The sequence below is a fragment of the Elgaria multicarinata genome, chromosome 13 (assembly GCF_023053635.1).
Source record: "Elgaria multicarinata webbii isolate HBS135686 ecotype San Diego chromosome 13, rElgMul1.1.pri, whole genome shotgun sequence".
Lineage (NCBI taxonomy): Eukaryota > Metazoa > Chordata > Lepidosauria > Squamata > Anguidae > Elgaria > Elgaria multicarinata.
In genome coordinates, this window is record NC_086183.1 from 3,234,337 (window position 1) to 3,250,477 (window position 16,141).

Here is a 16,141-nt window from a genome sequence, read left to right on the forward strand (position 1 = left end):
CACTTCCTTTGGCAGGGGCTCATGGAGAAGGGCTCCTGTAGATGATCTTAAGGTCCGGGCAGGTACATATGGGAGGAGGCGTTCCTTCAAATAACCTGGCCCCAAACCGTTTAGGGCTTTAAATGTCAATACCAGCACTTTGAATCGGGCCCGGATGCATTCACATCCCTGCAAATGATGACAGTTGCAGCTGAACACAGCTGGAGGGCACCTAGTTGGGGAAGGCTAAAGTATGGTGTCTTGTCTGTCCTAAACCTACCACCAAACTTTTTGACTGAGGCCACAGCTAGACCTAAGGTTTATCCTGGGATCCTCCAGGGTTCGCCCCTGCCTGAGCACTGGATCCCCTGTGTGTCACCTAGATGAACAGGTTTGACCCCTGGACGATCCCGGGATAAACCTGAGGTCTAGCTATGGAAAACATTTCTCTCTCCCCAGCATGGAGGGCAGAGGGGCCTGGCCTCCAAAGAAGACCACATTCCTCTTTCCTACAGCAGGGCTGGCATTAAGGGTAGGCATGGCTGAGCACCTGCTGAGGATCCACAACCCAGCAGAGACCAACTGACAAGTGACTCCCCTTCCCCTGCCTCTCTGGCCCAGACAGTGGTGGTGGTGAGAAGGAGGATGAGTAGATGCCCCGGCCTCCTGGCTCACTGGCTCTCTGCCTGCCAAGCAAGCCGGGCCAATGTGAAAGAGGCCCCGCAGCAAGAGCAGCTGGTGACAACGATGGCGGACCCACTGAGGGAGGGGGAGCCAGGCAGGGCACCCTGCCCAAAGGCCTTTCAAAAAATCTGGAGCCGGCACTGTCCTACGGAAACACAATGGCCCAGGGAGATCATGCTTAAAGGCTCCTTTCCCAATTTTCTTTCCTCGCTATGCATTAACTGCATCCCCTTCTTGGCAGCGATGTCTCTTTGAACTCGAACAAGACACTTCTGGCATCTGCACTTTCCAGCAGTTTTGACTACACGAGTTTTTGTCCTGCTGTGCCCTTTGGATAGAAGGAGGAGGAGGAGGGGAAGAGGCTGTGTGTACTAGGGTGACCATATAAAAAGGAGGACAGGGCTCCTGTATCTTTAATAGTTGCATAGAAAAGGGAGTTTCAGCAGGTGTCATTTGTATATATGGAGAACCTGGTGAAATTACCTCTTCATCACAACAGTTAAAGCTGCAGGTGCCCTGACTTCTTTTAAAATGGTCACTCTACTATAGCTCCTGCAGCTTTAACTGTTGTGATGAAGAGGGAATTTCACCAGGTGCTTCATGCATGCAAATAACACTTGCTGAAATTCCCTTTTCTATGCAACTCTTAAAGATACAGGAGCCCTGTCCTCCTTTTCATATGGTCACCCTATGTGTACAAGAGCATTGAGACTGCAGGGGGTGGATGCATAGAGGACTGGTGGTAGGGTGACCCTGTGGAAAGGAGGACAGGGGGCTCCTGTGTCTTTAACAGCTGCATAGAAAAGGGGATTTCAGCAGGTGTCACTTGTATGCATGCAGCACCTGGTCAAATTCCCTCTTCATCACAACAATTAAAGCTGCAGGAGCTATACTAGAGTGACCAGATACAAAACAGAGCAGGGCTCCTGCAGCTTTAACTTCATTAGGTGCTGCATGCATACAAGTGACACCTGCTGAAATTCCCTTTTCTATGCAAAGATGAGGAGCCTGGTTTGAAAACAAGGATTTGAATCCAGAATTTTAAGAGCTAAGCATTGAAAACTGTTGGCCTGGCTAGAAGAATCTGTCCATTGCAGGTTCATTTAAAAATAAAAATAAAAAAATCTCCAGTTCTTTTTGTCCCAAAGATGGCTAACTTTGCAAATTTTAGTAAATTCTTATCTAAATAGAATTGAAAGGAAATTCTCATTCATCCCTACTTAATAAACATTCACTCCATCACATGGAATTTGCAAGAACTGTAAATTTGTGAGGAGGTCTCTAGGAGTAGATTCTCAGCATTATTATTATTATTATTATTATTATTATTATTATTATTATTATTATTTATATAGCACCATCAATGTACTGATGGACAGTACAGTACAGATGGACAGATGGTTGTACATTGTACATGGTCAGCACACACACACACACACACACACACACCACCACCACCACCACCACCACCACCACCAAACTACAATCTCTGGCAAGGTGCCATGATGCTTAGAGAGAGAGAGAGAGAGAGAGAGAGAGAGAGAGAGAGAGAGAGAGAGATCCTATACATGTTTATAGTGTAGATGTGACCCTGATTACACCATAGGTCATGGAGGTCAACCACTCGTTCCCCCTCCTACACCAGGTGTCCCCAACCTTATGCTCTCCAGCCCCCACTGTCTTTTTCTCCCACCTTAGCTTTCACTGCTCCCACCACTCTCTGTCTTTTAGATCTTCTAAGAAAACATACACAGAAAAAATGATGGTAGAGTGACCCACTCAGGTTTGGGTGCAACCAACTTGTGGGCTCTTCTAGGGTGACCCTATGAAAAGGAGGACAAGGCTCCTGGATCTTTAACAGTTGCATAGAAAAGGGAATTTCAGCAGGTGTCATTTGTATATATGGGGAACCTGGTGAAATTCCCTCTTCATCACACCAGTTAAAGCTGCAGGTGCCCTGCCCTCTTTTAAATCTGGTCACTCGAGTATAGCTCCTACAGCTTTAACTGTTGTGATAAAGGGGGAATTTCACCAGGTTCTCCATATATACAAATGATACCTAATGAAATTCTCTTTTCTATGCAACTGTTAAAGATACAGGAGCCCTGTCCTCCTTTCCATACGGTCACCCTAGCTCTTTCCTAGCAGTTGGAGACCAATAATGTGTCATGTATCCTATTCACACTTGCCTGGGAGTAAGTTGTATTCAATCCAATGGGGCTTGCTTGGAAATAGACCTGTCGAGTCCAGTACAGATGGACAGATGGTTGGACTTTGAACATGGAGATAGATTTTAGATCCCTACTAAACTATGATGCTTACTGTTAGGCTGACCCTATGAAAAGGAGGACAGGGCTCCTGTAGCTTTTACAGTTGTATTGAAAAAAGAATTTCAGCAGGTGTCATTTGTATATATGGAGAACCTGGTGAAATTTCCTCTTCATCACACCAGTTAAAGCTGCAGGTGCCCTGCCCCCTTTTAAATCTGGTCTCTCTAGTATAGCTCCTGTACCTTTAACTGTGGTGATGAAGAGGGAATTTCACCAGGTTCTCCATATATACAAACGACATCTGCTGAAATTCCCTTTTCTATGCAACTTTTAAAGATACAGGAGTCCTGCCCTCCTTTTCATAGGGTCACCCTATTTACTGTTGTTGACACCAGTCGCTCAGACAAGTTACTGGCTCTCTCCCTAACCTACATCGCAGGCTCACCTTGAGCTCCTTGGCTGTACAAAATAAAATAAAGTGGAATTTTAATGTGAAAAAGAAATGCTTTCAGCCAGAATGGCTTTGAAGGCCTGGGAAGAATTTGCTGATCCTTTACTATCTTTGTAGAAATATCCGCAAGAGAGGTGCATCAACCTGGTTGTTGTAATCTAAACTGGAAACTGGATAGAGACCAACCTTCATTTTGCTGGGGATTCACCTCTGAGGAGCTGCTAAATATCTGTGCTTCTGCAGAAATAAACGTTGTCTGTTCCATCCTGCTCTCTCTCTCACTCGCTCCCTCTCCCTCTCCCTCTCCCCTCCCTCTTTTAGACCCCTGCAACATTGCAGCGTACTGATAATATCTGAACTTGGAGTATTCTGTTGTGTAATGCAAACACATCAGCGATGGAGCCAGCTTCACGACAGCAGCAGAAAGTATTAGGAGAGGAAAAATTAGATGAAATGTTTGCTGGATGTAGTGCCTTAGCCACATCTTTTATACTTATATTGATAGATAGATAGATAGATAGATAGATAGATAGATAGATAGATAGATAGATTTCAGGATTGTTGTCACCCAGGTTTATTTTTTTTAAAAGAAACAATTTTGTTGTTTAATTGTATGAGTTTTCCTTAATCAGCTGGTCCCGTGTCTTCCCCCGTCCCTCCCACATGTTCAATGCACCCTGATTCTTGTTTGAATTGTGCTCTAGTGAGTTTGTGGTCAATGGGAGATCAGCCCAGGGCTTCACAGCTCCCAGTCCTGGCTGCTACACATTGATGCCATCTCTCATGTGGCTTCTTAATTTCTAGGGGGAGGTGTCAACCATGCTAGGTTTTAGCCATTGGGATATTGGGAATTGGGGAAGGAAAGACCTACCACCAATGGGAAGCAAATATGGATTCTGGTAAATGAGCATTCGGGGATGAGTCATTTTTCCCTTAAAAAAGCTACATCATCATCATCATCATCATCATCATTATTCATTGTCATCAATTCCATAATAAAATATAACACCTGGAAATAGAAGGATCTCAAAGTGAGTCATGGTAAGGCAGGACTGGTGTCTCAGCTGATATGACATTTCACCAAAACAAAAAACCCACACGAAATATGCTTATACTACATTCCGTAATTCTGTAGAGTTAGCTTAGCAATTATTAATCAAATGTGTTTCTCTCTGTAAACATATAGAACATCTTGTAGGTTACAACCTTTTCTTCTACTTTTTTAGAGGGGCGGGTTTCTACTGTTTTAATAAATTCAAATAAATTCAAATCCTAGGCACTGATGGATGGTATGTTTCTTCTTGTAGGGGAGAAGTGTCCACAAATGCAGAACGAAGGTCTCCGGCTGGACCAGAGCAGTGATGAATATGTCAATATAACAGGTGAGTGTGTGTCGTCTTCCTGCCAGGGTTCTTCTCCTGGCCAGCTGCTCCCCCCACTACTTCTACGCTCCACCCCATGGAATTTCACCAGGGACAGAGAGAAACTTGCAGTGGTTCCTTGCTGCCCGGTTAAGCCCTGTGGATCGAAGAGTCCAGCATTTGGGGCAGGGGGCACTGGGGCATGTCAGCACTTCTCTGTCTTGTGAAACTTGGGGGCAACAAGCAAAGCTAAGACCCAGTGAGACCCAGTGTGGTACAGTGGTTAGAGTGCTGGACCAGGACTCAGGGGATCTGGGTTCTAGTCCACACTCAGCCATGAAGTCACTCATTCTGAGTCTGACCTACCTCGCAGGGTGGCTGTAAAGATAAAATGGAGAGGAGGAGGATCGTGTACACTACTTTGGGTTCCTAGTAAGAGGGGAAAAAGGTGGGATATAAATACGTAAAATAACGGAAACTGCACAGCCAAACAATACAAGGACTGCCCTAATCTAGATTAGCGAGATTCATCACAATGTCATAGGAAGAATTTGCAAGGGTTTAAGTGTTGAAGCTGGGGATAGGGCTGGACGTTTGTGGTCAGGGGCTTAGAGGGACCCCCGAGCAGCCAACATTCCTGCAGTTCTTATCCTCCAGAAATTGTGTTGGAGGAAAGAAAGCTGATGTCTTTTTTTTCTTTTTATACTAAGATTGATGGAGTTCATGATACTTTAGTGAACAAATTAAACGTGTGGGCCACATCACTGAGGACTAGTGACATGTCTCACTAAAGAATATTTTAAAACGCGGAGCCCCAAATGGATATTTTTCAGTCCACTAGACAACATTAAAAATAATTTTTAAAAAAACATTTGTACTTCCTAAAGGGGTGTTGAAGCTCTTTCAACATGAAGGCTGAATTCAGAGGCTGCATTTCAGTGGCGGTGATGGAGCTGCAGGCAAAATGTGTGAAGCCAAAAATACCAGCCTATTTTAGCTTGAAGATCTTGTGGCCAGTAGCTAAGCCTTGGGAGAGGCATCCCAACCTTCCAGAATGCGGCGGGGGGGATACACAATTGTTGGGAGACAAACCCCCCCCCAATGATCTGGGAGAAAGAGGGGGCTTGGGGAGAAGCACAGCCCTTGAGGAAGCCCAAGGGGACAATTCGAGGTTCCATACCCCTATTTTATTGTCACACAACCATTCACTCCCCATTCTCCAGCCTTTTCAGAGTTTATCTTTACCAGCAACCTATCCATGTAAAGTGAAAACTGGAATTGAATCAACTCAATAGGCACAGAGGAGGATGCTCTGGGAGGTGTGGCCTAGTCACACAGACCTGGCTTGACTCTCCTCCTTTCTCTCCTATGCCTTTTGCAGGATTCAATCTTATTAAAAGGTTTGCTTTCCTGAAGACCTCGGCGGTTAAGAAGATTCGCAACCCCAAAGGCCCAATGATTTTGCGACTGGGCGGCACCCCTCTCGTCCGGCCCACAAAGTGAGTATGCCAGTTCTCGCTTCTATAAGCTGCCACAGGGCTGAATTTGTACATGTACACCTGCAGATGATGTTATTATGCCACCTTCCTGACTGTTAGAGCAGTATGACAATAGAAACAATTACCTAGGGAGGTTGTGGGCTCTCCCACACGAGAGGCCTTCAAGAGGCATCTGGACAACCATCTGTCAGGGATGCTTTAGGGTAGATCATAGAATCATAGAATAGTAGAGTTGGAAGGGGCCTATAAAGCCATTGAGTCCAACCCCCTGCTCAATGCAGGCATCCACCCTAAAGCATCCCTGACAGATGGTTGTCCAGCTGCCTCTTGAATGCCTCCAGTGTGGGAGAGCCCACAACCTCCCTAGGTAACTGGTTACATTATCATACTGCTCTAACAGTCAGGAAGTTTTTCCTGATGTCCAGCTGGAATCTGGCTTCCTGTAACTTGAGTCCATTATTCCGTGTCCTGCACTCTGGGAGGATCAAGAAGAGATCCTGGCCCTCCCCTGTGTGACAACCTTTTAAGTATTTGAAGAGTGCTAGCATGTCTCCCCTCAATCTCCAGTCTAAACATGCCCAGTTCTTTCAGTCTCTCTTCATAGGGCTTTGTTTCCAGACCCCTGATCACCCTGGTTGCCCTCCTCTGAACATGCTCCAGATTCCTGCATTGAGTGGGGGGTTGGACTCGATGGCCTTATAGGCCCCTTCCAACTCTACTATTCTACGATTCTAGGGAGGCAATTGTCACAAATAAATGAGTTCTTTGATCATAGACATTCAGGTCCAGGCCTGCCCTTAACAGACTGAGGTGGTCTCATCAAGCAGTAGATGCCAGGATGTGGCAACAATGTGTTAGAGGAGAGAGCTGTGTGCCAAGCAGCCTGCCTTGTGCCCACTAAGCTGGCCTGCTGCCTCCAGATGTGGTACAGTATTTCTGTCCCATCACTAGCATTGAAGGAAGATTCAGTTGCCAGTCCATACAGCTTTGGTACAAGGAACAAGAGGTGGCACCATCTTGTTCTTCACCAAAGGGATCAAAATGTCTTGGTATGACCCTATTGACATTCCAATAGGATGTGTCTTGGCTAGGATGTTCACTTGGTACCAATCTCATGAAGAAGCAGACAAAGAGCCCGTTGGCTCCCCAGATGAGGTGATTGTGGGAGATTCAGCCACAGTCCAAGGGCTGGAAAGACATCTTAATCCTAGAAAGTAAATCACAGCACAAAAAGCAACAGAGTTTTGGGTGTTTTCCAAAGCCTTATGCAATTGCTGCTGTTCCGTGTGTTTTTCTTTCTCCGCTGAAACTTGGCGTGCAGCCATACGGGTCTAGACTAGTAGACTGAAACAGCTTTAGCTATTTACTCGCTGGGCCTCTCCTTTCATAAGGCCCTGGTAACAATGCAGAAAAGGCAGGCTTAGAAATTGACTCCCTTCCCTTTCCTACTTCTGTATATGGGACAGTCTTTTAACATCTACAACAAGGGTGTGCAATTATGTGAGATCTAAAGGGCATTTCCATCCCCTGGGCCTCTCCCCTTCCATAGCTGCTGGTGGGTGGGGGGAGTGTCTACTCTGCTACAGAGCATCAAACAAGGTCAAAAATATATTGTTTGCAAGCAAATTTTGACTGTTTGGGAGCATCGTGCTGGCTACAAAGCTAATTTTTACCCTTGTTGCACTCCATAGCCACGACAAACTTCCCCACAAAAAAGTATTACTTTTCATGCACGTGGTCCATGTGTTGCTCACCCGCAATCTACAAGGTGCGATGGTTCGTATCTGCCTGAAATCCATGTCCTTTCTGAAGCAGGCTCCAACGTGCTGGGGAACTTCCCCAAGCGACTGGTTCTCATGGAGCAACTCAATCAATACAACACTTCCTAGTTTCCCATTTATAGGACTGAGTTATTACTGGCTATTTTTGTAGAAACCAAAGTGGAATATAACAAAACCACAACAACCCACCAACAACACTACTATACAGTAAAATTACAACATAGAAGAAATCTCATAAAAATGGCCTGTAACAAATACCAATATAAGGACAACATCAAGCAGCAGAACATCCAAAGTTCAAAGTGTGGCCTACGTGACTTAGCTAATGGTGATCATGGACACCACATTCATACGGCTTTCTCACTAGGGCTGTGCAAATATGCAATTCCTGAGCTCATTGAGAGTATCTGAGTTCTACCTCAAGTCCACGTTTGTATTTTTGTGCACATTTTTGTTTACAAATGCATATCAGTTGTGGGCATTTTTAAAAATCTATGCATTTCCCCCAATGGATTAAAGTGTGTGTGTGCGCGAGTGTGTATGTGTGCACGCACACACATTTTTCAAACACATTACTTTTTATTCGCCAAATCACATTGCAAGCTTGGCAACGTCCAGGGACATTGAACTGGGTAAATTCCGGTCAGGAACAAACTAAAACAAATTTCTCATACATCACTATTTGTAGCTGAAATGGAGCCCTCAGAAATAAGAGAGAGGAAACTGCATACTCAGGGTAACTCTGAGGTTTGCAGAAGTGCATGCAGGCCTCATCTACACCAAGCAAGAGATGGCGGTATGAAAGCGGTATATCAAAGGCAGGAGCCACAGTACTGCTTTATGGCGGTATTGAAGTGCACTGAGCACTGCTGGGGCCCACTGGCACACGCCATTGACCGCTTTCATACCTCCATATCCTATTAGTTGCTGGCATCTGCAGATAGCGTTGGGCTAAACTGTGCCTGAAACCCTGGAGAGCGTTTGCCAGTCAGTGTCAGCAATACTGGGCTAGATGGGCCCAAGGGTCTGACTCTGGAAGGCAGCTGAGCACCTGCCATTTTACAAATGAACCACTTGCTGCATCTTTAACTTATGAAGGCCTTATTTCATGCTCGCCGCTTTCCTGAGCAGTAAGACATTCCGGAATAGCTTTTTTTACAGAAGATAGTAAGACGAGAAGAGATGTGTGGGTAAGAGTCTCTGTTCATTTGGAGACACACCTGTTGACCGGGGGAAGCAGGCGGCCGTTCAGACAGACAGCGCGCATCTTTAAAGGATCATCCGTTTCCCCAAAGCAAGTGGCGGAGCCTCAAATACCACCCACTTGCAGACCAAGGCTCCATTGGCACATCTCTTCCCCCCCCCAAAAAAAAAACCCTGTTGAACGTGTTATCTCCACTCCCACCCACCCCCAAGCAAGTTGGAGACTGTGCCATAAGCAGTAGCCATCAAAGGCCATCAAGGTTCGCTTAAGCAAGCATTTCTGAGCCCTTGGTGTCCACTGGGCTTTAGCTAAAAAGCGAAGAGCAGTCGGGCCTCTCTTTGCTTACAGAAGAGGCTTACAACAATAACAGAAGTGCCTTGGAACTCCTGAACATCTGTGCGTTTTCCCCACACAACCACAAGTTCAGAGCCTCCCTCACTTCTGTGCCCTGCATCCAAATGGCTCGTCCCTCTCCCAGCTCAGAAGATGTGGCACGGAGGAAATGAAGCCAGTTGCTACTTAGATTCTTCTGGCGCCAACAGCATCCAAGACAAATATTTCAACATATTTACCAAAGCCCGGCTTTGACGCTCACTCAAACACCTGGAACTCAGCCCTTGGGAGAGGGTGTTCTGCTACAAATAATCCAATGACTGGAAACAGCCGCTGCGTGGTAGAACAGCCACCACGGCTCTCCCTCAGATGTTCTCCTTGCTGCCTCCTTCTAAAGAGACAAACCTAAAGCTGTGGCGCAAAAATTGCATCAGCCCACATGGAGAGGCAAGTGATCCAGACCCGCTCCAGGTCTTCCCATCATCATTGTCCCCAGCTCCTATTGCTCCTCCTCCTCCTCCTCCTCCTCCTCCTCCCAATCCCCATTGCTACCACTTGCTTGCTTGACAAGCAGAGAGCCAGGGCGTCAGTAGGCCATGGCGTCTGCTGCTGCTCCTTCTCACCACTGCCATTGTCTGGAGCACAGCGAGAGGCAGGTGAACAAGCAGGTTGCAATAGTGTAGAGGAGAAGCAAGTCCAGGGAGCTCCTGTTAATAGGACCCTGATGGAGTGTGGGCTTTCGGCAGGTGCCCAGCCATGGCTAACGTTGACTAGGGTGACCCTATGGAAAGGAGGACAGGGCTCCTGTTTCTTTAACAGTTGGGAATAGGGAATTTCAGCAGATGCCATTTGTAGGCATGCAGCACCTGGTGAAATTCCCTCTTCATCACAACAGTTAAAGCTGCATGCCTAGAGTGACCAGAAACAAAAGAGGGCAGGGCTCTTACAGCTTTAACTGCTGTGATGAAGAGGGAATTTCACCAGGTGCTGCAGGCATACAAATGACACCTGCTGAAATCCCCTTTTTTATGCAACTGTTAAAGATACAGGAGCCCTGTCCTCCTTTCCATAGGGTCACCCTACCATTGACCCTGGCCCTGCAAGTGATCCTTGAATTTGGCACCTCCTGCAGGAGGGGCAGGGTGGGGAGATGACATTTGGTGTTTCATTCCACCATAGAACCACTCAGACAGGGACAACTGGGAAAAAAAACACAGCAAAACGTATGCAAGGCAAGAGGCAGAAGGAAAGAAACACTGAGTGTGTCACTTCAGAAAGTTACTTTTACCTCCTAGCAGCTTGGTCTTGTGACCCAAATGCAAGAGGTCCGTGAAAAGCACCTAATTTTACTGGTAGAACATGTGGCGTTGAAAGCTGAGATTGAATAGCAGGGTAGAAACATGGGGACGAGACTTGTTTGTGCATCTATCCCAGCTTTCCCCACCCTCCAGATGTACTGAACTGAAGCATGTTTAGCCTGGAGAAGAGAAGGCTGAGGGGAGACATGATAGCCCTCTTCAAGCACTTGAAAGGTTGTCACACAGAGGAGGGCCAGGATCTCTTCTCAATCCTCCCAGAGTGCAGGACACGGAATAACGGGCTCAAGTTAAAGGAAGCCAGATTCCAGCTGGACATCAGGAAAAACGTCCTGACTGTTAGAGCAGTACGACAATGGAACCAATGACCTAGGGAGGCCGTGGGCTCTCCCACACTAAAGGCCTTTAAAATTCCATCACCCAAAGTTCTTCAGAACAAGGGACAAGTATCTCCCTCACCAGCTCAGTTCAGACAACATGTTAGTCAACACAGTGTGAAAACTCCACTCAACGGTTGAGTTTTTATGAGGTACCCACCACACAACATGTTCTAACTCCACCATTGTGTGACTGTGGGCTACCGTGGAGTTGAGTAAAATCCATTGTGATGTTTAATTGACAGTTCCTCCACCCTCTCTCCTTCCCCGATCCTCCCAATGGTTTCCCATCAGCCATTGCTGCAAAAAAACCACAATCCCGGTGGCTCTCCTAGAGTGGCACTCGCTCCTTTTGCCGCTTTTGCCAGGGAACTCTATAGCCAGTGGGAAAAGTCAATGCAACAGAAAACTCCATGGAGCTCTTCACACAATGGTTGTGCAGGAACTCTCCTCTGCACAGTGTGGATATTCAGCATGGTGTGTTTTTTTAAAAAAAACCTCTGCCGTGGGGTGGAGTTTTCCCGCCAGACAACACATTTCTCAATGGTGATATAAAAACTCCACCGTGGAGTTCTAAAACCACTGTTGAGAAACATCTTGTCTGAACTGAGACTCTAAGAAACTTTAGTGAATGGAGTGATCTTATATATTACATATTTATCTTTTATCTGCTAAAATATTAAAAACATATATTATTTATTTATTATGTATTTATTCCATTTCTAATCCACTTAATAACTAATGTTCTCTGAGCATCTATTTTAAAAAAATGAAAGGTGCCACACTTGAGGAATCCGGGAGGGTCATGCCTTCCACTTGAAAGTCTTCTACTAAGTCTAGGTATATGCGCAATGGTACAGTTCATAATTTCATTTATTTGACTCATCTGTGATGCATATTCCAAGTGTTCAAAACACCTTGTACATGTTGTAAGTTCGGTCACTTTTATTATTGCCATCTTGTAAATGGAGAGGAGCAAGACTGAGAAAATAGTGGAGGGCTAAATGTAGCTACTCCTCAAGCCTATTTCTGACTTTCAGTTCATCACATGGGGCCTGAGGTAGGGAAAAGGTGCCAGGCCTAAGCCCTTGCTGGTCCGTTGCTCAAACTAAGCCCTGAAATAATAGGGACAGATCTGAAATGAGAAAGTGGAGGGATTTCAAATGATGAAAGAGAGAGGTATTTTTCTTTCCTTTTTGCAGTCAGTGCCAAAATACCTCCTTTTGAGTTTTTCTTGCCTTTTTTTTTCATTGATGGTCTTTAAACAGTTTATTTAATGGCTGGATGGGCGCCGATGCTGTTGGGAAGAGGTGTGTTTGTTTAACCACTTGGCTAGCCGCGGGGAGCCAGTTACGCTCTCCTTCTGTTGGGTCTTGTTTTGCTGGGGTGATTCATGAGCCAGGCCTGGCCCCAGAAAGCAGAGAGGGGAGCAAATGAAAGACGGATGACCAGAGTGAGCCTCCAAGAAGACGACAACGGGAACAGCTTGCATCCGGAGCAGCAGCTATGCCAGAGGCAGAGCAGTGGCCAAGCAGGCTTTCTTCAGGTCTCCTTCCTGAACTGGGCAGGGGAGCCTGAGATGGAGGGAGAGGTGAAAGAGCTCTCCACCACCGTCCCACACTGAGACTGATGAGGGAACCACCTGCAGAATGATAACTTTTAGAAAGCCTTGGCGTTGGCCGTCACCAGGAGCTGCCTTTTGCTGCAGCCTGTGAGAAGCTTGTCTGAAGTTGTTGTTGCAATTCAAAAATGGAAAGACCTTGGTGCTGTTTTCCAAGTTGAGGAAAAGGTTGGCGGGTGGTGATAATGGGCGAGCGAAATGTGATGCCGATCATTCAAAGTTGAAAAGGGAGAGGTTCAGCTCCGCTATTATGCCGGCAAGGGGCTTGATGCACACACAGACTTTCTTCGCAGACCCAGCCGCACCGCAAAAACGGGGGCTTTATTGAGCCCTGGCTGAGCCTCCACACTCAGGCTGCCTTCAATGTGATGGGTTGCAAGCTGTGCAGCCTGCGACCCATTAAGAGGGGGAAAGGGGGGGGCATTGTCTATCATTTAGATCTGGCCAGGCCAAGTCAAGCCCACTGGCCATGGATGCTGGCCCAGCAGGTGCTTGGCAGTTCTTGCGGCCCTCAGCAGGGTAACATCCCAAAGGCTTCTTATCAAGCCCCTGGCTAAGGAGAAGAAGGTTCCCCATGTTCCGTTCTTTTATTGTTCTTCTGTCTTGCTCTGCCTGGTCGTCCAGCCATCTTGCATTCTGGTTTAACTAGGACAGAGAATGTCTAAAATTAATCCCAGAAATTGGGAGCATGTGCAGGCCTGTCCCTGCTTTCAGTTCATAGGGATCTTTCTACATCTCTGCATCAGACATGGGGGGGAGTCTTGGAATGGGTCGTCTATATGATAGCATTACAGTAATTTGTGTGATGTTTTACTGTTTTTGTGCTTTTGCATCCCTGTGCATTGGTGAAAAGTCACACGTAGGACCATACGCTTGATCACATCAAGTTTACCTTTATTTTATTTATTTATTTGAAGCATTTGTTTACCCTGCCCTTCTGCCAACCACAACAAAAAATGCTCCCAGAACAGTTTTCAAAGATTGATAACAATAGAGTCCCTGCTTAGGGTAACTGTCTAAAAGTCATGACACAGAAGGAAAGGAGACTGGGAGGGAGAAGGTGGGGAAAGCACACTTGGGTGCTAGCTTTTCATTACAAAGTTCACCCAGGCCTTCTTGCTGGCAGGGAAGGGCAAAGCAAGCTCCATGCAGCTGCTCCTTCTCCGGCTGATATATGGGAGCAGGTGGGCCTCCCACTTGCGGCGATGTTCCACTTGGGAACAGGGGCAGCATCAAGGGGGCATGGCTGGGCCCTTACTGAAGGGTCCACTGAGAAGAGGCCCCTGGACTCACTCCTCTTCTTCACCAATGCAACCAGCTTGCTTACCCACCTCTCACTCTGGCCCAGACAACAGTTGTGAGAAGGAAGAGCAGTAGAGACTAGGGATGTGCTCCGCTTCTAATCGGACCGGCGAATTAGAAGCGGAGCGGGGTGCTTTGCCTCCCCTTAAGGCGGAGGCAAAGAGGATTGGGGGACCGGCGGAGCATTGCGAAGAAGATTGAGGTGAAGGCAGATCCTTCGCCTCGATCCGGAGCTCCGCAAGAAAGGTAAGTGGGGTTTACCGGGCCCTGCCACTGTCGCTGTCGCCCATGTGGCAACAGCGGCAGGGCCCGGTAAACCCCCCTCCCTCCTCTCCCTTACCTGCATCCATCCGCGGTCCCTCGGCTTCTTCAATTGAGCCCGTGGCTCAACCACGGGCTCAATTGAAGAAGCCGAGGGACCGCGGATGGACGCAGGTAAGGGAGAGGAGGGAGGGGGGCCTTACCTGGCGCCACTCCCCTCCACTGCGGAGCTCCAATTCGGAGCCGGAGCTCCGCGGCAAAGAGGAGCGGACTATGGGCGGAGCAGGGCGGAGAGGAGCGGGCCGATCCGAAATTTTCGGATCGGCCCGCGGGGCGGAGCAGGGGGTCCGTGCACACCCCTAGTAGAGACCACCACTGTCGACTTACTCACTGGCTCGCCGCCTGGTAAGCAAGCCAGTGGCAGCAAGGAGAAGGAGGAGGAGGAGGAGGAGCTGGTGACAATGGCAATGAGGTAGGCTAAGCAAGGGAGGGGGCATGGAGGGTCTCTTGCCCAGGCCCCCAAAAACCTGGAGCTGGCACCGCTTAGAAAGATGGGGAAGAGCCTCCTAGCAGCCCTTTCTTCCCTGGCTGATGGACGAGGCCAGTGTGTGCTGTCTGTCCTTCAGCTCTGCAGTCTGAGGGACGGCCATTGCTCAGGTGCAGACAGCATGCTTCTCATGCAGGAGGCTCCAGATTCAATCCCCAGGAAGTGGGCTGAGAAAGACTCCTGCCCCAAACCCTGGACAGCCACTGCCACACTGCACTGAGCAGTTTAAGGCAGCTCCTGATGTTCCTAACCATTTTAAAAGATGCCCCAAAGAGTCTTGATGCAAACATATATACACATATATGGTCATATCAACATGGCTATTTTGCAGACAATGCACATGTACACGGTGATGACGCAGATGTGGCTGTAAGATGTAAAGGAACTGGAAGCTGTAACAACATGTCCACACAGAATGCTCTGTACAAAATTAGGGAGTTAAAAACTGAACAATAAAAACACTCAGTGCATTAATTCAGGACTCCAGAATCCATAATGGTGTGGGGAGTGGGGGGGGGGGGACCAATGTGGAGAATTTCGGGAATACCCTTACCCTGGCAGGAGGCCACAGTTCAGGGCTGATGGGCTGCACCCTGCTTGGTGGATCATAAGATTTACAGACCTGTGGTAGAGCTTTGTCTCTCAAAACTCAAAGGGACCCGGTTCTGATCTCTGCCTGGCGTCACTGATACCCTCTCTGTAAAGACCTTGGTCCTGTTCAGACGACACAGTAAGCCACTGGGGTTAAGCATTTTGAGCCCAATATGATGGCTTAGCATGTCATATGAACCATTTCTAGACATGGTGGCTACCTAACCACAGTTTAACCACACTCACTAACCATTTGTTGCCCAAGCAATAGTGGCCTAACCATGGCTTAGTGCAGTGCTTCCCAAACTTTTTCAGGTCACCGCCCCCTTGGTTCCACAAACTCATGCCCAGCGCCCCCTACCCTACACTATAAAAATCATTATTCAGAATAGTGGTTTTCAACGACCCACTAGGGAAGATAATAACAAAATTCAAAACAGTAACAATTAATTGAAGATTTATTCAAAATCCAATTACATTTTTTTAGTTTATTCAATTAAACATAATTGATGAACTTGATGCAGTGATATCACCTTTTCAAAGTCTGATAGTCATTTAGCAAGA

The 16,141-nt window shown here is 47.2% G+C and overlaps 1 protein-coding gene across 1 annotated transcript in view; it reads left to right on the top strand.

The window, feature by feature from the left end:
* The window catches only part of COL16A1 (collagen type XVI alpha 1 chain), a 155,039-nt gene that overhangs the window by 21,553 nt on the left and 117,345 nt on the right, over positions 1-16,141 (top strand). The window contains exons 3-4 of the mRNA XM_063140567.1: positions 4,692-4,766; positions 6,127-6,244. Coding sequence (XP_062996637.1) covers positions 4,692-4,766; positions 6,127-6,244 — 193 coding nt within the window. The remainder of the gene's footprint in view (positions 1-4,691; positions 4,767-6,126; positions 6,245-16,141) is intronic.